Source organism: Tamandua tetradactyla, chromosome 1 (genome assembly GCF_023851605.1).
Source record: "Tamandua tetradactyla isolate mTamTet1 chromosome 1, mTamTet1.pri, whole genome shotgun sequence".
Taxonomy (NCBI): Eukaryota; Metazoa; Chordata; class Mammalia; order Pilosa; family Myrmecophagidae; genus Tamandua; species Tamandua tetradactyla.
This window is the reverse complement of record NC_135327.1, coordinates 137,181,157-137,208,789: the sequence shown is the minus strand read 5'-3', so window position 1 is coordinate 137,208,789 and position 27,633 is coordinate 137,181,157. Positions and strand designations below refer to the sequence as shown.

The 27,633-nt window shown below is 32.8% G+C and overlaps 1 protein-coding gene across 1 annotated transcript in view; it reads right to left on the bottom strand.

Annotated features, from left to right (window-relative positions):
* Positions 1 to 26,738, bottom strand: part of GNAT3 (G protein subunit alpha transducin 3) — a 49,816-nt gene extending 23,078 nt beyond the window's left edge. Inside the window, exons 1-3 of the mRNA XM_077152984.1 lie at positions 26,621 to 26,738; positions 6,744 to 6,786; positions 2,537 to 2,678 (exon numbers count right to left, since the gene is read on the bottom strand). Of these exons, the coding sequence (XP_077009099.1) occupies positions 2,537 to 2,678; positions 6,744 to 6,786; positions 26,621 to 26,738 (303 nt within the window). The remainder of the gene's footprint in view (positions 1 to 2,536; positions 2,679 to 6,743; positions 6,787 to 26,620) is intronic.
* Between the last annotated feature and the right edge of the window lie 895 nt (positions 26,739 to 27,633).

Below are 27,633 nucleotides of genomic sequence, written 5' to 3'. Positions count from 1 at the left end.
AAATCTTAAAATCAAATATTAAAGAATGTGTTCATACATTTGATTTACATCAGTGAGCAATGTCGTGCTGACAACTGCGTTGTTTTGATACTGAGGATTTAGCTGCCCTGAGAAGTCCTTGACAGTTGCTTGGTGCAAGTTGCTTTGTTTACCATTCAATCTACAGTTTGACTACATCAGACTTATTTTTATTTTTTGGTCAGCTTAATTTAGCAACATATAGAGTTCATTATTTTAACTTCACCCGTATGCCAGGTCTTTAAGGCTCTTACTTAACAAATTTCAAGTCTCTAGTGATGACGGGCATCACTAGTTCACAGACATTGGGCTGCAGGAAACTCACAAAGTATTAAATAAGTTGTTAGAGGCAAGGTTGTGGTTTCCAACTTCAGTGACACAAATATATGGAATATCACACATGCAAATTAGAAAATTATTAAGCCATTCTCAAAGGATTGTGGAAGGTACATCCATTTAAAGAATTATCATTGTGTTGGAGAAAGAAAAATTCTAAAATATATATGTTTCTAATCATTAGAAGATTTATTAAAAATGCTTGTATAAGAAAAGGCACTATAATGGAAGTCAGGAGCGGTAAGTTTAAGCTTAAACCCTTGCTGCCTATCATAAGCAATTTGTAACCCTCTTCTACACCTTATTTTTCTCATCTTTAAATAATGAGGTTGAACCAAGTCATCTTTTAAGGGCCAGTTTAAAATCTCAGGTTCTCAAGAAAAGCCTGGGATTAGAAAGATAACTGAATTACCCTTGAATAAGAACATCATGCTCACTAAAGAACAGGTGATAAAGGAGGAAAAGTCCTTAGAGTCCAGCTCCTCCACGTGGCCCGTTTTACATCGGAGGCGGTGGCCGGAGACGTAGGTGACTTAGCAGGACAATATAGTGAGGAAAGCTAGAAATAGAAGGAGAGCCTTACGAGACCCTTCAGTCACGGATTTCCACTTTGTAAACTTTCTCCCCTAAGAATATACTCAGATTTCCCATTTTCTCTGGTGAAAAGTGCCAGAACTAAATGGGATTTACCCTTTTCCTTCACAATTTTTCACATGGAAGACTTTTCTTTTAATCTGGATGGCTTCCACTGGTCCTTTGCATGGTCCACCCTAAGCTCTGGGGAAAATGGGGAATATAAATGTGACTAACTCATCTATACTCACCATACTGCTCCTCTCTATTTTTACTGTTCATATAACAAGGTGTCTAAGAATTATATTGGGGACAATTCAATGGACATAGTCCAGAGGTAACCAGCTGTTCATGGAGAGCACATATAGAAATGGGTGAGTTCTTTTGTGGGTTTGTGGTAGTTAGGTTCAGGTGTCAACTTGACCAGGTGAAGGTGCCTAGATCTATTGCTGTGGACATGAGCCAATGGCATGTGAACCTCATCTGTTGCTGATTACATCTGCAGTCATGCCTGCTGCAATGAATGATGTTGATTTAATTGGCTGGTGCTTAAATGAGAGACTCAAGGTAGCACAGCCCAAGCAGCTTAGCATACCTCATCTCAGCATTCACAGCTCAGCCCAGGCCTTTGGAGATGCAGAAAGGAATCACCCAAGGGAAAGTTATCGGAACCCAGAGACCTGGAGAGAAGGCCAGCAGAGATCACCCTGTGCCTTCCCACGTAAGAAAGAACCTTAGTGGAAAGTTAGCCGCCTTTCCTCTGAAGAACTAACAAAATAAATCCCCTTTTATTAAAAGCCAATCCGTCTCTGGTGTGTTGCATTCAGGCAGCTAGCAAACTAGAACAGGATTGTATACAATTGCACTATTTTGGAGGGGAGGTAGTGGTAGTAAACTATTATTCTTTGGAAAAATACTATATGTTTCATTACCAGCTAAAATAGTTTTATATATTTGCACATAAACTGTTTTAACGTAAGTGGGATAAAATAGCTGCATTATGAAAATGCAAACTAGAGAAAAGATGAAATTATTTATATTTTATTTACATAAAACATACTATAATTATTTGGGTATATATTGTATACAAACATTTTATTTAATCACACACTTTAAAATTTTCCTTTCAAAATTTAACATTATAAAATACACGTGTCCCTGTTGCCATATAATCTTTCTAATAATCATTTTGAACATTAATGATAATTGAGTTATTATTAAAAAATGAAAGCACTCTCTATAAAATGACTCATAAATAAGGTAAGAAAATAAATGTGGGAATATTGCAGTTTGGATTTTATACAATAATCACTGTTGTATTTAGCAAATATAAGCACTATTTTTCTTAAATGCATGGCACTATTTTAATATTAGGATTGACCCCTAGGAAGACAACTACTGTTAAATAATATAATATACATTCAAAAAGAAAAGTATCATTTAAAAGAAAATAGATAATCTTACATTAGTCAGAGTCAATGGTTCAAATATATATTTCATATTCTTAAAAACATTTAGTATAGACTGGTACCGCAAACTTACTGAGTCATACTGTTTTATGGCTCAAACTCCATGTAGTATCTACAATTGTCATTAATTGCATACTTACTGCACTTCTGGGATTCACAAACTCAATCCCAAAGGTGGTCATGGCTTTCACAATAGCTAGGAGGGATTGCAAAGTATTACTGTAAATTACGGCTTTGAACTCCATGCATTCTTGCTCACTATAGCCATTCTTATGGATGATCCTGTAATTTAAACACGAAAGCCTTTTGTGAGTTGAAGGTTGATAACTGTAATATTAAAGCACATCAATAATACTTTGTTTGAATAAAATTACAATTTATCTTAGTTAAAAAAAGTAAGAATTTTGTCCATATGTGTGCTATATCTGAGCCATTTTACACTTTTAATTTTTATTATTGCAATCATTGAAGACAATGTTTTCTTCTAAGTCGAAAGTACCAAATTTGAAGAAGATAAAGATTATTTCTGGATAAATCACTCATTTAAAATCGGTAAATCATGAACACATTACTTAGAAAGTTTACTCCCTTTCAGTTGAATAACTTCCAGATTCCCAGAACAAAGGTATATACAGTATTCTGGAACTTTGTGTGGTGTTTACAACATGATTTCTATAGGAAGTGAAGTAATTTAGTAGAAATTTCATGTCTTTTCCTATCCCTTAAGACATACTGGAAAATAGGAGTGCCGCTTTCTATTTCTGGCATTAACAAAAGCATTTTTTTTTTTTTTAATGTAGGTGATTGCCTGTTGTTAAATCCCTCGTCACTTCTCTGTCTGTGTACGTGCCAGTGAGTTCTCAAATGGCCAGACACTTTATTGGCTGAACTCTTCTCTTCCTTCCACTCATTCAGTTAGAAGTCAAGGTTTTACTAACAGTTTGGGAATAACAGCCTAAAGCAGATTGACCTATTAAAAGCTAATTTGTGTGTGTGTGTGTGTCCTAACTCCACTTTATTGCATCTTTACTGCGTAATCTAGTCTTGCTCTTTTTGCTTGTTGTGTGCTCTTTAAGGCAACGTTTTTGGATGTCATATTACTAAGCATTTGTATTCTGTTTACACACACTAAGGCTTTAGTCCAGGGGGAAAAAACACAAAACAGTAAAACAAAAAATGATTGCCTCCCAAGGTACTAAAACCTTACAATACAAGTATTTTTAAGTGAAAGGAGTAAAAGCAATGTCTATATTTCTTAATTAATGTTTCCTATGTTTAATTACTAAGAATTCATATATTTCAACTTTAAATATGGACATGATTATCTCACTGCATTAAACAATTAAATAAAGTAAATAGACAAAGGTGTAGAGAAATGCAGTAAGATATACTTCTGGATAGATTAGAAATGAGTTCACTAATTTCATTTCAAAAATTGAAATTGGAAAATTATTTGATATTAAATTAAAATGGTAATTAAGAATGAATTTGAGAGAATTTAGGTTTTCTGTGTGGAACAAGTTCTTACCCTATCCTTTCATCACAGGATGTGGAAACATCCATCACAAAGCAAAATGATAAAAACAGGTGAAAAGAGTTTAGTTCAAATGGGACTTTAAGAACATTAAGCAATATGATTTCTCTAGATGTTGCATAAATAGCTTTTTGTAATATAGAGGTATTTACCTACAAAATAAAGCTAAATTTGTAAACAGAACAGCTTACATTTTACAGCTGTTAAATAAGTCAGCTTTCACTGCACACTTTTTGTAACATGCTGCATCAGGCTCTTCTGGGCAGAAGAATCAGTATGAACAAATAGAAACTTCCTTATATCAAGCTTTCAATATGTGCTAAGCACTGTTTTCAGTTTTTATATGTCATATCTTGTTATTGCTTATAATAAACCTTCCAAAAGTAGGTAAAATGATAACCTACATTTTTTAGGTAAGAGAAGTAGGCACAGATACATTAAGTACAACAAACCTAGATAGTCTGATTTTAGAGCCCATATTCTGGGCCAATAAATTCTATTACTTTGTATAGTATATAAGCCCATTGAATTATAAACATTCAGCATTGCTGAAACAGAAAGAAGGTGATAATAATGACCTTCGTAGAGCAATTTCTGTGACATTTTAGGGGTGACAGGGTGATAGAGATGTTGAGGAGTAAATGGAAAGTGGGAAACTAAAGAGCTACTTTACTGAGAAAAAGAAGGAGCAATAAGGTAATACCTAGAGAAGACTTGTTCTTTTTAGATATGTGCTCATTATAGAAAATGTGAAAAGCATGGCAGTATTCAAAATGAAGGGTCAATATAACTTAAATCCAATGGTTTAGAACAGATTTCTTTGAACTTTCAATATAGGTTCTTCCATTTTAAAAGATGTATATTTTGCCATAATTGAGATTAAGATATTTATGCAGGTTTGTATCTCAAATTTTTAATGTCACTAAATGCATTTAGTTAATATAACTATATGTATTTCCCATATTAAGTATTTCTCATATATCATTTATAATGGCTATATAATATTTCCATTGAAGGATGAATTCTCCCATAATTTGATAATCTATTTGTATGGTTATTTTAATTTACGGTATTTTATGCTATCCCATATTTCATTGTTATAATTAAGACCTTCTTAAAATTAAACTTATTTCATTATTGAAAATTATTTAAAATGCATTTTTTCCATCAATAGGTCAGTTATTAAAATTCTTTCCAGGCCAACGTACATATTGCAAAAATTCTTTCTATAAATTTATTGTAATATATAATTTCGCAAGTAGTAATGAGACAGACTCATTCTCAAAATCTCATCATTATCGTATACTATTTGAAAAATAAAGTTTGCTAATTTAGTAAGATGAAAAATACCTCATTAGAATTTTAATTTCTATTTATTTTAAACTAGTGAGGTTAAACTGAAATGTAAACTCAGTGGCTATTTGAGTTTTGTGTCTAGTGAGCTGAATGTCCATAGATTCCCCCTTTTGTATATCGGGCATTATATTCTTTTTATTAGCAATCTATAGGTCTTTTGTACAGTAGGATGGGCAATTATTAATCTATCATAGTTATTGCAGTTTTTTCTAGTTTTATATATTTTGTTTAATTTTATTTATGGTTTAATATACTTAAATATTCTAGTTTTTCTATATACAAATAATTGATTAATTCTTCACTGCACTTAAGCTTATAGAGAATGGAGAGGTAAAAAGCATATGAGAGATTCAAGCCTTATAACCTGAAAGGAAAGAACAGGTGACCACTATGTTAATGCTCTGAGTGGCAGATGACTCAGGTGGCAGGGTGGGCTAGCACTCAAGACTAGAATGCTCAGTACACAGGATAAGAGAATCCTGTCTTCAGGGATAAGAAAAGGTCAAATCTGGGGGTGCAGAGATGTATGTGGCTCAGTAAATAAACGGCTTTAGGGAGTTGGCACATACAAGAGATTCAAAAGCGGGGCTTAAATATTGGTTGATAGGGAACTTTCATGATATAGTACCTGGAAAGAAGGAAAACCGGAGGTTCAGATTGTAACCAGACAATTTCCTCCTTGACTGGGAGCACTCCCTCACATAATATGTGTCAAAGAACAAAGTCCTTAAGCATATAATTTTTAATAAGTTCAAAATTGATTACTATTCTTCCGTTAGAGCAATTATTGTCCTTTAAAGCACTCCAACAGTGACAGAGTCATGTCTTTGCCTCTATCGATCTCCACTTATAAACCATCATTTCATTCATTTAAACATTACATTCTTGGATTATAGAAGTTTTGTGTTATTTTTTTCCTTACTAAAAATCCAGGCTTCTTGTTCCATTGTCAAGAGAAAAATAGAGTAAATAAATGCAAACATGGAAATACATAATAGTTATAACTTCAAATATACATTTCTTTCTCAGGTAGGCAAAATGTCAGTGAGGTTAAAATCATTGATTTTTCTCAAATTAAAAAGATCACTGATTGACGTATTTTGAACGTTTATAGCTTCTGCACCACAATATTAAAGCCCTAGATCCTTCCCAGGATAATATATTTGCTCTATAAATATATAAACATATTGCAAAAGATAAGTACTGTTTTTGTGTATTTATTTTGTTGAGAAGTAAAAAATAAAAATGGAAATCTAATATTCAGCTGTTATGCTTCTGCAAAAGGATAGGAGGGATATTTGCACATATGTGACACTTCTACCACTACCTGCAATTTAGAAGAGATTTTCAATCAAGTTTTTTCCCAAAAGTATTTACTTTAAGAATTGCCAGACATCAAATAATAAACACTAATATTAACATCAAATGCTAAACATGTAAAATAGTTGTATACTTACTTCATTTGTTTAACAATAGTACTTTTTCCTGATTCTCCTGCTCCTGCAACAGAAAGATATGACTGTTGTCAGTGATACACAAACTCCGTATAGATATCCAAATCTGTGAATATCACTTTGCCATGGTAAATCAAACACACGGTCTTTGTAAAGAAGGAGTATAATCTATCTTGTCAAGTACTGAAAAGTACTGGATAGCAGAAGAGAATAAAATCCCCTTCCATTTATTCAAGATCCAGATATGGGCCTGGTTTCAAAGTAGAGTGTGTCTTCTAAAGCTGGCAGTACATTATCAGGGAAAACTCCAGCATTGCATTTGAACATAATTTGGAAACTTTGTATCTTTTAGTTTTGCAGCTCATGGAAAATGGTCTGCAACTTTATTGTCTCTAGAACATTCTCATTGTTTCAGAATGTCTACTCATATATACCATTGATTAAACAGCAAGGAAAAAAGAAACCAACAACACTAGTCCATAAATTTTTATTTCAGAAGAGTTCAAAACCTATTTGGATTGAAGAATGGGCTTTGATCTTCATCATGATGATGATGATGTTTACTTTAGCCCACAACTTAAACTCTTCTGTAAATAAAAGAAGATTGTTCATAACACTAAGCAAATCTGAGGAGCTGTGGTTAAGAATCGATATGGGAGTATCTCAAAATGGGTTGTACATTCATAAGGCAATGGTGGTGGACAGGGCTAACTACATGCACAAGCCTGCTGATGTATCTGCAGCATCTATTTCAGTGATGATAGGCCATTGTAGTAGTTAGATTCAGTTGTCAACTTGGCCAGGTGAAGGTGCCTAGTTATACTGCTGTGGACATGAGCCAATGGCTTGTGAACCTCTTCTGTTGCTGATTTCATCTGCAGCAGGCTAGGAGGTGTGCCTGCTGCAATGAATGATGATTGATTTAATTGGCTGGTGCTTAAATGAAAGAGCTCAATGTAGCACAGTCCGAGCAGCTCAGCATACCTCATCTCAGCACTCGCAGCTCAGCCCAGGCCTTTGGAAATGCAGAAAGGAATCACCCCAGGGAAAGATATTGGAACCCAAAGGCCTGGAGAGAAGGCCAGCAGAGATCACCTTGAGCCTTCCCATGTAAGAAAGAACCTCAGTTGAAAGTTAGCTGCCTTTCCTCTGAAGAACTAATGAAATAAATCCCCTTTTATTAAAAGCCAATCTGGCTCTGGTGTGTTGTATTCCAGCAGCTAGCAAACTAGAACAGCCATTTAGAACTTTATTTTGATATTAACTCACCTCTGCATATATAACATAGAGAAAGATAAAAGTCACATGGTCTTTTAGAGTTAAAACATGAATCTTAAGTGAAAAGTTAATGGTTGTTTCAGGCTGTGTCTCAAGGATATTTCTTGAGTCTCTTTGGCATTAGGGAGTATGCCTTTGAAAAATGAAAACCCAGAAGTGCTAAAATGAAGTGTGATGGTCTAGGTTTGTGATTAGACTTTGTGTGTATGTCAGTGTGTGTGTATTTAATATCCTAAGTAATACTTTAACCTTTTAATTTTCTCATACAGATACTAAGGATACTTACCTTATAATACTGCTTGGAGACTAAAGACACAAAAAGCATGAAATTCTTTGGAAACTGTAGTGTGAATCACAAAGGTTAAAAACTTATCCCAGAATCCATGGATCTAAAGATCTTTGCAAATTTTCCTAAAGATAATAGTCTAATATGTTATTATAGACACAAAACCCTACATGCATTCAACAAAGAATGTTGTAGTAATTGAATGTCCATAAAGAAAATAACATCAACTAATTTCACAACATAATTTGAAATGGGTCACAAATTTATGTGTAAAACTAATACTACAAAATTTCTAGAGATATACATAGATGAAAAGCCTTTGAAACCTTGGAGTGTGGCTAAATTTTTCTTGCATAAGACAAAAACAAACCAAAAAACAGGAACCAACCAAAAATGTAAAAATGTGCTCATTTAGACTCTATCGATGTTAAAAATGCTTACTCTTCAAAAGGCATTGTGAAGAAAATGAAAAGACAAGGCACTGATGAGGAGAAATATTTCACAACATATATCAGACAAAGGATAGTACCTAGTTATATAAAGAATTCTTACAAATCCATAATAAGACGAAAAACAATAAAAATAGGCAAAAAACGTTATGCCATTTGACAAAGGAAAACATACATAGCTTATAAGCATGTAAAAAGATGTCCAACTTCATTTGTCCTCAGGAAAATGCAAGATGAAACTATATTAAGGTACCATTACATACCAATTAGAATGGCTAAAATTAAAAGACTCACAATACTAGGTGTTGACAAGGTTATGGAACAACTGAAAGCCTCTAACATGTTGGTGGGAATGAAAATGGTACAACCACTTTAAAAAACAGTTTGGCAATTGTTTAAAATGTTAAGCATACACCTGTCTTATAATTCAGGCACTCCACTCCTAGGTACTTACCCCAAAGAAATGAAAATGTATGTCCTCCCAAGTATTTGTACACGGATGTTTATAATAGTGTTATTTGTAATAGTTCCAAAGTGGCAACACTCCAAATGTCCAACAAGAAGTAAATGAATAAACAAAATGTGGAATATCTTTACAATAAAATGCCACCAGCAATAAAAAGGAGCAAAGTATTGATATTCAACCATAGGAATTCAAGGTAATTACACTGAGTGAAAGAAGGAAGATACCGATGAGTACACAGTATACTATTCATTATATAAAATTCTAGAAAGTGTGAACCGGAGTGTACTGACAGAACACAGATCATGGCTACCTGGACAAGGGAGAGAAGGAAGGGATGGATTGTAAGATTTGGAGGCGGTGAAAATGTTCAGTTTCTTGATAGTGGTAATATGATGGTTTCATAGGTGTATGTGACTACATCTGTCAAAACTCACTGAATTATACCCTTTAAATGTTTGCAGTTTGTTATATGTAAATTTTATCTTAGTAATGTTTTAAAAGCACAAACTATCAACAATTCCAAGAGCAACATTGTAGGTTATCATCAGGAAAAATATCATCAGAACATTAAGCAAAACAATTTAGCAATTTTCAAGGTCAAATCTAATAGTACCATAATGTGATGAACATATTGTGTGTTTTATGAGGTAGGGTACTATATTTATACACACACACATACACAACAACACGCTCATGCATATTTTATATAACTGTTTTAAACAGTAGGATAAATGCCATGATACTCAGGAGTTTCGTTGAACGATGTTTAAAATGATTAAGTATATGCTGCTATATGAAAAGAGTAAAAGTTAATATCTCTTGAAAATGCAAATGATGAGAGAATTTGATTAAAATTACTACAATATGCACGGTATAGACACTGTATGAAGACACTTCTAATTTTTTACCAATCTATGAATCCTAGATATGAGGGTTGGGGGAGGAGAAGGAATAAAGTAAAGCAACCTTTTGATGTTTGAAATTCCTGCTTTCGAAGAAAAGAGAAAGAATGAACAAAGCAAGCAGTCACCAAGAGTTGGTAGAGGCTGGTAATGCAAATTAAGTTTATAACATTTTTAGCTGAAATCATTACAAAATCTCTAGGAAATCATCAGTTTATATTTGATACGAAACATCTTCTAGAATATGTCCTCGGCTCACTTGCAACCAAGCATTCATCGAAGGAAATATGATATTGTCCTACATGGATGAAGGGCCTGATCCAAACTACAGCGAGTAGATTTTTAGTCTTCTAATAACAATTTTTGCATCCCAAAGAGAAAGCAAATGCAATTCCCAAAATTGGGTCACAGGTCATCTTCTAAGTCTTGCTGTGCCTGTGAATTTTGAAGAGCTAAGGCAATAACACAAAGAAGGCAATTTTCTGGTTTACCAGGAAAAATCAAATTCAGGAAAATAGCAGACATATCTTGCACCAGCGTTGTACTCAACTACTCTATTTTACCAAAGCTAATGTGATTTTAGGTAAGTAAAAGAAATATGAATTTTGGAACTCTTAACCCAAGAGTTTTATTAAAAATTATATATATATATTTAATCAGAGGACTCTGCCATTCTATTTAAATTTGTAATTCCACTCTCATGCACTCAGTCCTCCTTTTCCTACTCTGCCTTCTCTTTTTCTTTCTTAACAATTATACTCTTCTACATGCTGCTAAATTATTCATAGATTGCCTTAATTTTTTCCTGCCTGTCTTCCATCACCAAATGTAAATAAAAGGTCAGGGGTCTTAGACTACTTTGTTCATTGATTATATGTCAAACACCTAGAACAGTGCCTAATTTATAGTAAGATCTTAATGGAACAAATTCATTCTTTAAATCCACAAATCATAAAAGAAAGATTTTGCACTTCATCCTGTCTATCATTTCTTCTTATAGAAACAATCTGCATAATTTACAGTTTTCCTAAATCATGATTAACAGATATTTCACAGCAAATTTATCTTGCCCCAGATATATCTGAATATATCTAATTTCTACAGTTTTCTGAAATAGCTGCCCATCACATATGATATTGAGGATATGAAAGTGGTGAAGTATGCAAAATGTTTCACTGCCTGGTGATGATAACCCTCTAGAATAATTTTCTGGGTGATTTTATCCAAGTTTGGTTGACAAAGACGGCTAATACAATTTGATAAGAGAGCTGATGAATCTGTTAATATTTCTTACATAGACTTTAGTTAACATAATCAAACATGAACTGACAGATTGGGCACGACTATCTAATTTAACAGTGGCTACTAGGCTCAAGAATGAAACATTTGAGAATAAAATAAAATCTCATTAAAATATCACCTTCTCTATTTTCAGAAGACAACTGACTATGTAATTTTGGATGACTGAGCATTATTTATTTGTGAGAGTGTCAAGAGCAAGTCAATGAGTTTGTCACAATATCCTGGTTTGCTGGTTTTAGGTAATAAGCTCTTTTGGGCCTCTAGCATGTGCAACACTTTGAAAGGAAAGTTTCCAACATGATTATACAGCTGTCCCTGATAGGTTTAGTTTTAAAATCTCTAACAATAAAGTGAATATTAGAAATTGTAGCAGTATCTTACATGGGTGACAGATTTGGAGAATATCTCACTTCTCTAAATATCTTTTATTTTTACTTATTGCAGGATTATGGGATGTGAGGGGAAAGCCAGTGGGACCTGGTAGGAACTTGAATACTTGTACCTGAAGCTATATTTTGTGTTACATTTTGTACAACCAGACTGGAAATTTTGAAAACAAAAAGAACAACCTTGGGGAATAACTGAGACCTAAAAAGGGTTGTCGCATTTCTGAGTACCGATCAAATCTCCTTTACTAGTGCTATATCCATTATTTCTATAACAAAATGAAAATAATCTAGATAATTTCCATTTTAATCAATTGCCTGGCTCAAGAATCATGAGAAAAATGTGTCAAGAGTTTTCAGAAATGAACCAGCATGTGTATTGCAAATAAATATAACATCAATTAAGAACCCTTATTGAACAGATAGTAATTTTTAAAATTACAACCAAATTTCATTATCCTCACTCTATGTTGATGAGTCATATTTATGATGAATTTAAACAAAAAATTGATTTGTAGAATACGTCAGAGAGTTAATGAACATTCACAATAAACATATTAAATATAGTTTATTGAGAACCATACCAATAATATTAAGACCTGACAAGTTCCCAAAATTAGTTTTAAGACTAGAAAATTGATTTTTTTGGTGGGGGGCAGTGCATGGCCTGGGAATCAAACCCGGTCTCCCGCTTGCCACTGAACCACCCGTGCACACTAGAAGATGTATTTTTATAAAACAATTTTTGTAATTTAGCTGGTCATTCATGACACAGGCAAGCAAAATGATTAATCATTCTTTAAAATATATATAGTCTTTTTTTAATAAAAGTATTTTTGAAACACCAAATAATTCTCTGAGCTGTCTTGAAAGAATATATCTGGATTGTCCTTGTTATAATTAGTGAGTTCAGTCTTCTATTTCACAGTATAGTTTATTCAACTACAGGAAAATTCCAAAAGAAAAGCCAGTCTCTCCAGAATCTCATTATGTTTGTCATTTGGGACTCCATTCCAAAGTTATTTCAGAAATAAATTATTGGTTCTTATCCTCAAAATGATTCTAGGCTTTAGTTCAAAAGGAACATTCCATACTTATAGGATTAGATCATGTTGCAGAGACAAATACAGACACCAAAACAGCAAGCTCACATATGCTAATAGTGCCTAAAATAATCTCTTCCTTCCAAATTGTGGTCATCACTAAAATTATTTTTTGGGTCAAAGGGTAACAGAATATTAACAGAGTATGCATTTATTTCTTTCATGTAGATAATGCTTCAATTTATTAAACGTTTACATTTATATTTTATTTGTACTTTACCATTCACAATTATTATTTTATTCTTAATAAGGATAAATTAGGGATTTTATTCCACATTTTAATTCGCAAATACTCATTTCTGACTTTGGTTATATGTCTTGATCTAATTTAATCTCTCTGAGTCAGTTTGCTCTTTTATAAAATTGGATTGTTAGTACCTACTTGTCAGGGTTTGGGTGGATTAAATTAAGGATATTAAAATATTCTTCTATAAAATATTCTAAAACATATAGTGAACTGTCAACTGTTTAAAAATAACTTGAAAGCAACACAGAATCTATACCTGTAACTGAACTTTAAGTGAATGCACACAAGACGTGATTGTTCATTTGGTAAAACTTGTTGAAATGGGCAAGATGAGAATACAGCTGTCTTTTAATCATACCTAAGATTTTTTGGTATGTCATCTTAAAAATCACATACCTTTATCATAGAAAGAACTCTTGGAAATTAGCCAGGTATGCAGAACTCTTCTTTCTATATATGAGGAAGTGAGTCCATTGGTAGACTTGTTGGTGTGAAAGATTCTTAGGGTAGTCCTTTTTGAATCTGCTTTAATTTGACTCCCCTCAATTCCACTCACTATTTCTCCTTCTCTTGGAACAACAGCAAAAATCTCTGCCTCTTCCACATTACATTCCCTCAAATATTCAGGGCTCACATTAGCAAAATGAGAATAGGCACATTTATATTTCAGAAATAAACATGGGTTTGCGCTCATTTCTGACTTTGACTCTGTCTTGATCAGATTTAATCTCTTTGAGCCAGTTTGCTCTTATGTAAAACTAGGTTGTTAGTACCTACTATTAAGGTTTGGGAGGATTAAATTAAGGATATTAAAATGCCTGAAATATATTCTATAACATATAGTGAGCCATCAATATTTTCTTTTATTTGAAGAATGCTCTTACATCTTTTTTAAAAAACTTAAAGTTTAACATGTTCCACTCCTTTAATATGATTTCTAGATATCTGACCCTCTCAAATCCAATGTGTACTTTTAAAGTTGGTATTGAAAATCATAAAATATATATGAGGGGAATTTATAAATAGCACTGACATTCTGATATAGTAGGTTAGGGAGGCATCCCAGGACTGCCTCAATTCTCACACTTTATTTAAATAGAACATTTTTCTTAGTAAGAGCCATGATTAGTTTGCCTTTTTATTTGATTTTCTTCATAGTTTTATTGTACTTTTTACCTATCTTAAGTTTGTAATAATTTGATTTTGCCTATTTTTTTTCAACATCAACTCACAATCAGCAAATTCTCTCAAATATTACATAGATATAGTTAATTTTGAATATTCAGACATCTCTGTTAAATCGATTTTGCTAATTTTGGCCCAATCATTTCTGCTAATAGAAGACCGCTGAGAATTTTGGCTTTGTTATCCATCATTTTGGCCTTTCAAACTCAGAATCTAGCTCATTTGAAGTGTATGCCTCATCCACCTTCAGTCAAAGCCCTGATAAGAGGGTTGAAGAGAAGGTTAAGTACAAGAAACTGTGCCTTACCTGAGAATCTGCTCTTTTAACAGGAAATCCATTAATCCTAATTCGTCCTTGTTCACTCTCTGTGGTCATCAAAGCTAAATGTTCACAATTAAGTATGACAATCTGTCAGTTTTCATAGACCTTATTTTTCAAGTTCAGAGAGTTCCCTTGTATTCATAATTTGATAAGAGTTTTTATCAGGATAGAATAAAGATGTTTATATTTTTAAAAAAGTTTTCAATTGCATGAGTTAATCATGATTTTTCTCCTTAATTGGATAATATAGTAAATAACATGAATTGATATACTAAGAATATTTCAACCTTGCACTCCTGGGGATTAATATTTTTAATATTTAATGCATAGATAGAGTCAGTTTGCTAATATTTGGCTTTGACTTTAGGATCAATATTTGTGAGGGAGAGCAGCATGTCATCATTTTTGTCAATGCTTGTTATCAAAGCTATCAAAGAACGAGAAGAATTTGCTGAAAGAATTTATGTAATTTTCAAATGATCCATTTATGGAGTATTTCACAGAACTCACTAGCAATGTGACTGGTTCCAAAGTTTGATTTGTACAAATATTTTTACCTACTGGTTTGATTTCTTGAATTATTGAAAAATTTGAGGCTTTCTCTGCTTTTCCTTTAGTCACTGTATTGTTTTGCTAAAGCGGCCACAATGCAATATACCAGAAATGGAACGGATTTTATAAAGGGAATTCATTAAGTCACAAGTTTACAATTCTAAGGCCATAAAAATTACAAATTAAGGCATCCAGGGAAAGATACCTTGACTCAAGAAAGGCTGATGGGTCCAGAGCCCCCCTGTCAACTGGGAAGCTACATGGCTGGTGTCTGACGGGTCTTTGGCTCCGAGTTTCAAGCAGCTTCCCTAGGGGGCATTTTCTTTCTGCATCTCCAAATTTCTGGGTCTCATGTTGGCTCAGGTGGCTCTCTCCAAAATATTTCCCCTTTTAAAGGACTCCAGTAAACTAATCAAGACACACATTAAATGGCAGAGCCACACCTCCATCTAATCAAACGTTCACACCCACAGCCATACCTCCATGGAAATAATCCAATCAGACTTTCCACCACACAGTATTGAATCAAGATTAAAAGAAACATGGCTGCCCCCACCAGATTAGATCAGGAAAAAGGACACAGCTTTTCTGGGGTACATAACAGCTTCTGGTACTGTTACTTTTCATTTGTTGCATATCAAGCAATTTCTCAATTTTTATTTCCAAGTTTATTAGCATTAATTTTTCCTAACATTATCCTCATCAGAAATACTCTGAAACAGATAACTATGACACTAATATAATTTACTTTTGCTTAATTTCTTATCTTCTTGGCGAATCTTGCAAGAGTTTTGTTTTATCTTTTGAAAATATCCACACCTGTTGGGTTTTGTTAATTTTCTTTATTGAATTATTATCTACACTTTCCTTTCTTCCTTTTTTGCATGTTGTATATTTGTTTTGAAGACATGAGCTCTATGTTTATTTTTTAATGGCCGCATTAGAAAATTTAACATGATTACTTAACATGTTATTAAATATGTATACAATTTATGTCTCTTTGATTTGAATAATGCAAGATTATAACACTTTATCTTAAATTATAATTCCAATTTACATATTATTTTCATCCAGTATTTTAGTTCTACCTACTTTCCCCACAAATTAGGCCATAGGGTAATAGTTTCGTTATCTTCACTGTTTGCTTAGTTTCATTCACTTATTTCCCAATATTTTGTTCACCGCTGCTTTTATCTCAGTCCTTATATTTTTTTTATCATTTTTCTCAAATATCAGCATTATTTGAGGTCAAATCCATTACCTTTTATTTATTTAAAAGTATGTTTATTATTCCTTCATCTGTGAAAAACAATTTGAGTAGAGGATATTAAGTTGATAGTTATTGTTTTATAGTGCTTTGAAAACATGATTGTATTGTCTTATGGTTTCTGCTGCTGACAAAAAGAATTAAGCCATTGATCTAATGTTCCTTTTCTTTTGATACTTTTAAGATATTATCCCTGTTTAGTATTTTGCAATTTTACTGTGTATCTAGATAGCAACTTCACTTTCATGTGCTTAGAATTAACAGGGATTTTTATTTATGAAGAATGTCTTCAAACAATTCTAAAAAATCCTCAGATTGTTTTCTCCTCAAATATTAATTCTCTCCCATTCCTTATAATATCACCTTCTGGAATATTTATCGGATACATATTACATCTACTCACTCAATCTTCCATGTTACTTTATGACTAGGTTTCTTATTAGAAGAAAATTATATAAAAACAATGAATAGATCACCTTAAGAATTTATAACCACAATCCCATGCACAGACCCTTCCCTCAGAATTTGCACTATCTTGTGGTCCTAATAACTTCAAATTAAAGTGTTCCCGAGTTGGGTATATTCAAAGGCTACTGGCAGAAACAAAGTAAATCCTTTCTCAAGGAACTCAAGTCTAAACTAGGTCTTGAGGAATTGCCACAAATAAAATTTCAATGAAAATGAATAAATCATAGTAAAAAAACATACCAAAAATACAAGGAAACAATACATCTTGAGTGAGAACCAGTGTAGACAATAGCAAACATCGATCCAGAAGGTCTTCAGATAGTGAATTTTTCAAACACAGAATATAAAATAACTATGTTTATTATGCTTTTATAGAAATATGAGGGAAGCTTCATAATCTGAGAAGAAACTACAAAGAATGCCTAAACAAATATGAAAAGGAAGGAAATCGAACTTCTGTAGCTGGAATTTATATTACTTTCCCATATGTTTGTTACTTCTTCAAAAAAGTAGGGTCAGAAGTAGTTATCTTACAGGCCTTCCTAGAAGAAGATACCAAAAGAAACTTTTCTTTCCCCCCTTGGACAGTCCAAAGAAAAAGAAACCCAGTTCTGCAAAGGAGAGAAAGATACAAGAGCCTGATACCTTGTAGGTTCTCTATAACATTTGATGAGTGAATAAATGAGTGAGAAATGGAAAAATTGAGCACTGGATTTTAATCTAAAGGTATTGCATGAGGTTGTATCAATACCTATTCAACCAATACATGCCTGTCTTCCTCATGAGCCAGCATCCTCATCATGCAGTGTGTTTCCCCTTCTACACAAGTTCACCTAATCTCTCAGAGGAGTAAAGCCGATACTGCTATATTCTGAAAGAGCAAATAACAGGAAAAGTATTTTGTTCTCTTCTTGATGAGGTTTTCTGATTACCCCTAAGAAGTACCTTAAGAAGCAATTGAAAGTGCTGGCTTATTTGTATTTGAAGCTGTAATGTCTTTGTTTCTTTGTAGGCATTTTCCAACTATTAATGAGTAATTTCTTACACTTTTTATGCCACAATTCTCCCTTCTGTGCTAATAGGTGTAGAACTCAGTGACCTTGACAAGTGTGTGCAGAAAAACCAACCAAACAAACGAACAAATAATATTAGCAGCTTCAAACCGTGTTTCAAAAGAAAATAATCGTACCACCTAGAATATTCCTCCTGCTTTCATCTATACTAGAGTGGATTGGCCTTCTATGCAGGGAAAGTGAGAATTTTGCCCTTTTAATATTCTTTTTCATTGTAGCAACAGTGTTGCTTTACTTATACCTGGCATCTGAGCTATATGCTTCTCATTTTTACACAAACAGGTTCACTTGGTAGGAAGTTGAATCACACACTGGCTAAAATACAGCACTTTTCTGATATTTGAGAAAAAAAAAAACTGGTCTGAGATGCATTTAGTTTCTCATTAATTAGATGCCCTAAAGTTTATCACTGTATTAATTTTGAAAAGAAAGAGTTTTGGAAATACTGTGCCAGCTCTATTGGCAGAAGCCTTTTCACCAAGTATGCCATAATTTCTGTAGAGAATGAGGTGAGATTCGCCCACTTGAAAATTTTGAAATATTTTGTAAACCTAATGTAATGTTCCTTCCATTTGAATTCACATATTAGTATAGACTGGAATTAATAGTACGGAGCTGGATGTAAGGAGACCTAGTTTCCGGTCCTATCGGTGATGCTTATTGCATTGTGATCCTAGCCAAAATATGCAACCTATTGATTATCAGTGTAAAATATTTAAAATGAAGATGTTAGATTATAGACAATATCTGACATTACTTCAACCTCTAAAAATGTTGTCTATGCCATTCATTCCACCTTGAGTTTTTTTTTTGGCCATGGGCAGGCACTTGGAATCGAACCCGGGTCTCCGGCAGGGCAGGCGAGAATTCTGCCACTGAGCCACCATCACACCACCCTCTATCTTGATTTTTATCACTAAGAACATTTGCTGTCAGATGAATTTATATGTTATCTTTTGTGTGAAAATGAGTATTAATCCATTATGTGCTTGTTTTTCCCAAACTTTTTATTTTGATAATTTTCAAACCTACAGAAGATTAAACAATATTACATTTAAAGTTTGCATTATATAACCTTCACCTTTACCATTAATAATGTTTTCTTATTTGTTTTCTTTCTATTTATATATACGTGAATGTCTACATATATATGCACATCTATATGTATCCATGTAAATATACATATATGTACATATACTTGCTTAGGTACATATGGGAATAAATTCATACACATATTTTACATTTTACTTTGCTGAATGTTTTGAAAGCAATCAAGACACTTGACTCATAATACTTCAGAATGCTTATTTTATGTTTAAGAACACTTTTCTATATAACCACAATATTATTTTCATGCTTAAGAAAATTTATTTTGTTACCTGAACACCTAATCTATATCCAAATTTAGCAATTCTCCTAAAAGATGTTTTTCACAGATCTTTTATTTCTTGGTTCCAAAATTAAATCAAGGTTCACACATTTCCTTTGTTATTATGCTATTTAAAGTCTTTTAATTAGGAACATTTCCTTTCTCATGTTGTTGGTGTTATTACTTGTTTTTTCATGAGATTGCTGTTCTCCTAAAGTCCAGGGCAATTTTCTTAATTAAGGTCCAATAATCTGTATTTGTCTGTTGATTAGATTCAGTGGATAGATTTTACTCTACATACTATACAGGTAATATTGTATTTTTTTCAGTGCATTGTATCAGTAAGCATGTGATGTCAGATATATTTTTATGACTATTGGTACGTCCAAGTACCCAGATACGTTATATAGCAATAGTAAGCATCACGAATCTGGAAAATTCCTTATCATCCAAGTTATTTGTTTGTTTCGTTTATGTTACTGGATAGAATATTGCAGCTCTATATTGCCTTTTCCTTCTAAATGAGCTTTTCTTTGACTACTTCAACTTCCAATTTTATACCTGTTTTATATGATAATTTTAAAAATGATGTATGAGCATTCTTGGATTTTGAAAAGTATTTTAACAAATATGTCATTTGCCTTATTCTATTAACACACCTTTTAGGCTATAGAAGGAAGAAGAAACTAAAATACAATGTTATTTGATTTTTCACTCACAGGCCTATTTTATATGGCTAGATAGATGTTATAGACATAAATAGAAAGAAGATATAAGCAAGTAGGCATAGATTTGTCTAAGTGTTCACTACCTGAGGAAGTATTAATGCATACAACCATTTGATATAAATTAAAATTTTGAAAACATGTCTTTGCTAAATACATAATTGGCCTTTAAATGCTGGACATACAAGAAAGGGAAAATAAATAATGAAAATATGGGATTGAAAACATAAAATCTCTCATTCTCATTCAAGTTAAAAACTTCCAGACACATATATTAGTCTAAGAAAGAGCCCTACTTGGTTATCTTAAAAACATCACAAATGTGAACATCCCAAACTAGACTTACTACCTCTTTTCCTCCTTCTTCCAACATAAATTTTGCCATGCATTTCACAAATAAAATAATCACTATACCCAATTCTATCTTTGGTCATTCCTCTCGCCGGCCTCTCATATACAGTCAGCCACCAAGTTTCGTTGATTTTTTCTCCTAATGTCATCTCACTTCCAAATTTGTAATCTCTACCTTAAAAATTTAGAATCTTATCAAGTATTTACTGAGTGGAGACAATTTCCTAATTGGTCTAATAAACTCATTCCTTCATATAAAATCCTAGACCCATATTATATCCAGGGAGACTTTTGAAACAAAAATTCAAATATTACCATCTCACTTTCGTATGTCAAACCTATCAGTATCTTCCTGTTGACTTCAGGTAATAACAAGCTCCTTATGGGATGACATATATGGCCCTTTTCCAACTCTATTTCCACATGTAAAATGGATGCATATGCTCTAGCCACTGTGAACAGTTTACAGGAGTATTTTAGGTTCTCATTTGTCATTCACCCATTCATCCCACAGGCTCCCTTCCTGTACTAAGCCATAGAAATTCAATGGAGGATTCTCACAAATCTTAGAATGCTGATACTCATTTAAAACTGACTCAAATAAAAATTAAAGGTTTTGTTCTGTTGCGAACTAGGTGAACTTAAGCAACTGTATTACCTTCTAAAGTACTACTTTTTTTCTTATCTATGTAATGAAAATAATGCCTATGTTATAGGATTTTCTTGAGAATTGACAGAAATGGGAGCAGTGGGAAAATAGAGAAATAATGAAATTCACACTGTTGGAGGCCATCAGAGATAGAGCTAAAACTAAACTTTGTGCCAACAATGACCTTTGGAAAGTGGGCAAGAAATGGTCAGAAAGAAAGGAGCTGAAGATGGCTATAATACTGAATAGAAAGGTGTATAATGAGGGACCAGACAAAAAAACATAAAGTTCGCGATGAATGGGAAACAAGAGAAGTTTAGGAAATAATTTTGAGGCCTCCCAAAGTGCAATGAGGTTATTGATAGATACCAGAAATTTGAAAATATGGATCATTTTGCCAAAGGATCTTGGAATCATTCTTCTGAAAGTGAGAATTAAGCCATGACACGAGACCCTAATGGAATGTTCATATTAAAATGTGCAGATGTCCAAGGAAAAACCTTAGTGAATGAATACACTCAATAATTTGTGGAGGAAAAAAGCAAGCTTCAATGGATTGAGGTTAAAAAAAAAAGGTGAGAATGTATTGTCTTATTAGAGGAGGCATAGCAAAAGTGATTTAAAACTATTGCGTTCTAAATGTTGTGGTTTGGGGTTATCAGGGCTCTCTGAAACATTTCAGACTAGACAGGAGGATAAACAAGCTAAACTGAAATTGGCTGAAGAGAATGTGGAGGTTAAGGAAATAAGGCCAGGGAACACACACTATTTTGATAAGTATCAAATAATTTTTTAAAAAAGAGATAGCTATATTATGTGAATTTAAAGGGGTTGTGAGTTCAAAGAGAGAATTTTAGGCGAAAATGAGAGAAGCATCTTTATTGGCCAAGAGTGGCAAGTTGAGGATTTGGAAGACACAAGATAAGTGATGGGGGGAAATTCTTACTGTGCGGAAGGAGGTAGAAATTACAGTACAAAGGCTGAAATAGTATTAATGAAAATGACATACCACTTCCTTAAAACTAGGTGAAGTAGGAGAGAAAGGTTTGATCACTGCCTTGTAAGAGGTGACCAACTAGGGTGGGAGGGGAGAACGATTGCAGATGTGATATTGAGAATATGGACAGCTGCCTTTGGAATGTTCTAGTAGAAAACTAGAAAAAAAAGAAAAATAAGTATGTGCCCAGCTAAAGTTAAAACACGAATTTGTTGTTGGGGGATAAACTGAAAAAAGAAACTTTCTATTGTTCTTCAACACCTGAGAATGCAGGAGATCGGGAGTTTATCTAGGGAAGTGGGGGTGGTGTGGTGGGGGTGGAGGGGAAAGGAGGGCAATCAGAGCTAAGGGCTGAAAAGACCTTAAATAGCATCACTTTGGAGAAGATCAAAATGGGAGCAGTGTATTACAGCATTGGCAAATAGAGAATTTTGAGGAATTGCCCAGGTTTGAAGGTTGGATGTCAGTTAAGGTAGAAGAAAAAGGGGACAGGATTCTCCAGCATTTTAGGAGGAACTCAGCTGAAATAAATGGCTGTCTCCAATTGGAGGGAGGTATATAAAATCAAAGAACTGTATAAAAAAGCATGAGCCATAATAGAATATAAAATGCGGGTCAGAGAGGGGAATTTCAAGATATCTTAAAGTAGGAATAATTGTAAATAGCAATTTTAATATATTGTAATATAAAATAGTGAGTCGAGAATTCAGTTTTTACATTATTAGCACCAAGATCTAATAAATGGCATGGATGCTTTTCCTATCTTGAAGGAGTCTAAATCACATTTTTACCTTGAATCCTACTCTAGGTTCAAATTCTACATTGTTGTATTTACATATCAGTATTTGGAGAAAAAAAAATAATTAGATATAATTTTGAATTTAAATCTAAAAACTTAACTGAAGGCATATTTTTATTTTTTGCAAAACATGTCATGGAGTCCTTACACTACCAAATATTTCACTAGCTTCCTGCATTTCTGACAGACAGAAGAGTAAATAACTTAAAAAAAACTGCTCACGATGCTGATATAAATGTTTATAAAGGGGCAGTGTACAATTGAAGGTTTGAATGAAAAAAATGAATATAAAAATGTTCTATGACATTACTAGAAAAGTTCTGTTCAATTGCAGTTAACAAGATCCATATTTGGCAAGTTAGGATTTTTCAATCTCATTTACAATTACCATCATCTAGCTAACTATGCAATGGTTTAATAAATGACTTACATTTTTCTATGTGTGTTACTTATGATATTATGTTTAAGATATGCTAGTTAATTGAGATAAATTAAATCTAAAACAACCAAACAAATATATACAAAATATTTGTTGAAGCACTTTATATCTTTTGGAGAAAAGGACTTTATATAAAGCTACTTGATGCTCCATTTGTCATTCTTTGTAAATAAATGCAACATTGTAAATAATTGGCTTTATCTCTGGAACTTCAAATTGTGGTACAAATAGTCCATTACACTTTGGAGAACACTGGGAAGTTTCCAAGTAGATCTTTTGTCCCTAATGTTTCTGTTAACTTTACTGAGAAAAATTTAAAATATTTGTATTAAAAATGTTCATGCAACCACAAGATTGTAGAAGAGCCAATAGCTTTAGAAACACAAAATAAAAAATAAAAACTATTATTGGAGGAAGGAAAGAAAGGTTTTAAATTGGGATCAGTAAAATACTGTAAACAACTGAAAGTGTTATTCAAGAGTGTGCTCTATATATTGTTTGCAAGATTCTTCTCTTATCACTGGTGATCAGAAAGAAGCCATACTTCCTATGGGGCTGCAAATCTAATCCAGTTCTTATAATGCAAATTTGCAAAACTACAAAGAGAAGAAGTGCCATAAAATAAGAAATAAATCAGAAGCTGAAATTTGAAGTAAAAGACATAAAAGAGAGGAGACATAAGAAAAACAGAAATTGACATGCTGAATCCCTCCATAATTAATGATAGGTATTTCTTTTGAATAAAAAAGTTTTAGTCAAATATTATTTATAAATAAAGACTCAAATAACTACCTTAGGAAGTCTACAAAGTAGAATTTTGTTTTCTTATTAAACTGTAATCTTTTCTGTGGCATGTTTACAGGCTCACTTTTTTTTTTTAAGCACATGGTATTATTGTCTTGAAAGCAGCTATCAAATGCTTTTTACTTGCATCAGCTCCAGTATTTTCTAGAAGCCTACTTTTTGCTAAAGAAACAGTTTTAGCACTGTTCTGTAATTTTAATTAAGGTCTGAAAGGCATAATAAAAAAGAAATCTGTCTGCAAGGTGATTCTTTCATTGTAAAGTAGCACTTTTATAGTTCTTCAGATTTAGGGAAATCTTGTGTCCAATATTTCAAATGGTACAACAAGTTCACGGTATATATTAGACTTGTAACACTGGTGTTAGGTGTTTAAGGACTTAGACATTCACCAAATAATAAGAACAGATTCAAAATGAGGAATTAATTCTGTTAAAAGCAATCTTTAGATTTTTTATTTTTTGTGAGACTCAGAATCGGATTTCAAACGGTTAGTCTCACATGATACATGCGCATTAATAAACTTTGAAAACTCTGGTTCAGACCACACTAATGAATACCATTGCTTCAATGATGAGACAAATTAAATAGTCTTCGTTGGCAGAGGGGTACTGGCTGTGTAGTGTTTGGAAGGTTTTGTTTAGTACCATGGATATCTTTGCTGTCATTATGTGGCCAAAATGAATATAAAAATTAACTTTTAGAGAACTTTAGTTCCATTTGAAAATGTGAACTAAAGAAGAGATATTGAAAGACCTTTTGATTTGAATTTAGCAATTGAATCATGACAGAATTCAGAGTCCATAAGGGATAACTAAAATGTTTGGATTGTAATTGAAACAAGAAAAACTTAAGAGAATTTTAATCGTTTTGAAGCAATAAAGAAGTGATAGGAAGATTCAGTGCACATAGTGTTGGAATAAAATAAATACAAGCATGTTTTATGGCAATGAAGAACTGAATGCAGGAAATCACGATTGTCTTGGAAAAGTCAAAATTGTAATTGTACTGTTAATGATTCTTTTATACTTCTGTACAAAATTTACTCTCTCCCAGATTCAACCCAGCACTAATTGGATTTAAAATCAATTGGCATATTGAAAAAGTAGGTCTATTTTCTGAAATTTTATACAAACATAGGGAATTTTTAAATGAATTTTATCAACACTCTTATGCCAGTGTTCTTAGTACAAGAAATACATGAAATGCTTTTATAAGAATGTTTCATTTTCCTTCCCACCTTTTCTTTTCTTTTTCTATGCCTGAATTACTTCCACTCTTGATCAAAAACCTCAGCCAATACTTTGGAATCTTATACTGGTTTTATAAGTGCTCACCCAACATCCTTCTGTCACCAACCTCTAGGCGGTTACTTGAAAGTGCAGTTTCATGGGTGCAGCCACAGAACTTGTGTCTAAAGGAACAGAGAAGTCTCTTGCCTTTGAGGAGCTGGGAACCTCACAGCTGATTTATGAGACTCCTGATACTGGTAGCAAATTAAACGTAGTAAAGGAAAAATTTAAAACAAAAAACCAAGACATTTTGTTGTGTGAAGGAGTCACAATTTTGAAATGAAATAAAGGCCTTTTTTTTTTGTATAAGAACAGAGAACACCCACAACTGTGACTAAATTAAAGTTCTTGTTTTGTATTATTTTTATAGGTCTTTATTTTTATTGAAAAACATTTCTGCTTTCAGTGTGACCTTCTATGTGTTAAATTTTTAAGTTTAGAAGGATGTGTAGCATGGAGGTTATTTTCGTTCTTTCATGTCATTGAATATTTATTGAAGTCATAGCTGTGGTAAAGCAGCATGCTGAGTTTTGAGGGAATTAAAATATAAGAGAGAAACATTTTCTATTCTGAATAAATATACAAATGTCCTATAAGAACACAAATTGTGTGTAATTGAGCTATATAGGCAAGATCATGGGCAGTATTCAGGAGACTGAATACCATTATTAATACATTGAAAGTACTTTATCATATCCTTAAATTGGTTGAGACCAGTTGATTTTAATAGCACAAGTAAGTGAATAGCGTATTAACTTTGATGTCAAATAACGCAATATATTTGTGTTCACACAAAATATCATAGATCTTTATGACATAATTAAAGTGTTTTTTCTATATTAAAAAGTTGAAAATGACTAGGGTGCTATAAAATAATAAATGTGCTTGTTTCTTCCAATAATATTAAATTATATTATTGACATCAGGAAATAGAGTCATCTAATAAATATTTGACTTTCTGAGTAATAAGGACATGAAATAAAATACTAAACAGAAAAATATGTTATTAAGTATTTATAGAGGGCATGTAAAGTCTATTCAAGGTCCCAAACGCATTTTTATAATATATCTCCCATATAATAGTAAATTGAAATTAAATTTTGAGAAGTAAATACATCACAATTGAAAAAAAATCAGTGTTTTAAAAGTAAAAGGAAGAAAATATATATTACCTAATAGCAGTAACTTGACAGTTCTTGCATCTCGCGCAGCATCTTCCTGAAGCTTTTTCTCCAGTTCTTTTGACCTTTTGGCTGACTCTTTACTCTCTGAACTAATTCCGCTCCCCATCTTGTGATGTTAGACACTCATCAGTTATTTGTTCAAACTTTCCCAAATCAATGCTTAGGTGTGGACAAAGGATGCAAAAGCAATGTTTTGCTGAAGTACCCAACAGTCCATTCTCTTGGCCTTTAAAATTCTGCTTTGACTAAGGAAACACTTACTGATCTGTCACCTGATCAAGAGGCTAAACCCTACAATCCTGATGGAAACTGCAGAGGAAATTCATTATGCTTTCAAATTAAATGGCCACAGCTGGCACATTTTTTTCAAAACCTGCTTGCCTTCTTAAAGAATAACATGAAATAATACAGATGGTGGCAAAAAATCTTTCAAGATTATCTACAATGAGCAATTCAAACAGAATATTTCTCACGAATAGCTCTCTTTGCTACTCTGATTAAGTTATGATTACTATTAAAAAATGTTTGCTGCTTATCTTCAAATTTTTGAGTCACCAAATTCCTCATAATCATTCCTACATCACAATCAATATTCATATTAAATTATCCAAGTCTTATTCTTCTCTTTGTGCTTAGATTCAGATCACATACCCTTATGTTTAGACTATTAGCAATGGAAATGTTTTACTGTCAGTTAACTATAAAACAAACATTTCTGAAGAGCAAGAATAAATAAATATAGCTCATATTTATTCTTGTATTGTCAAAAAATAGAATTCACCATATACCTCTGTTAAATGATTGATTTTAATCTCAAAGGTTCTATCTCTATAAATTGAGCTTTTACTGCCTTTGAGAAAGTCAATCCATCAACATTAATTGAGGGCCCACTTGGTGTAGGTACTGAATTGTGTTCAATTTAGATAGTGCATTAACTCTTTGGGGCCATTAAGCAATAATTGCCAGCTGGAAGGAAATTTATAGATTTGGTACCAAGGGAA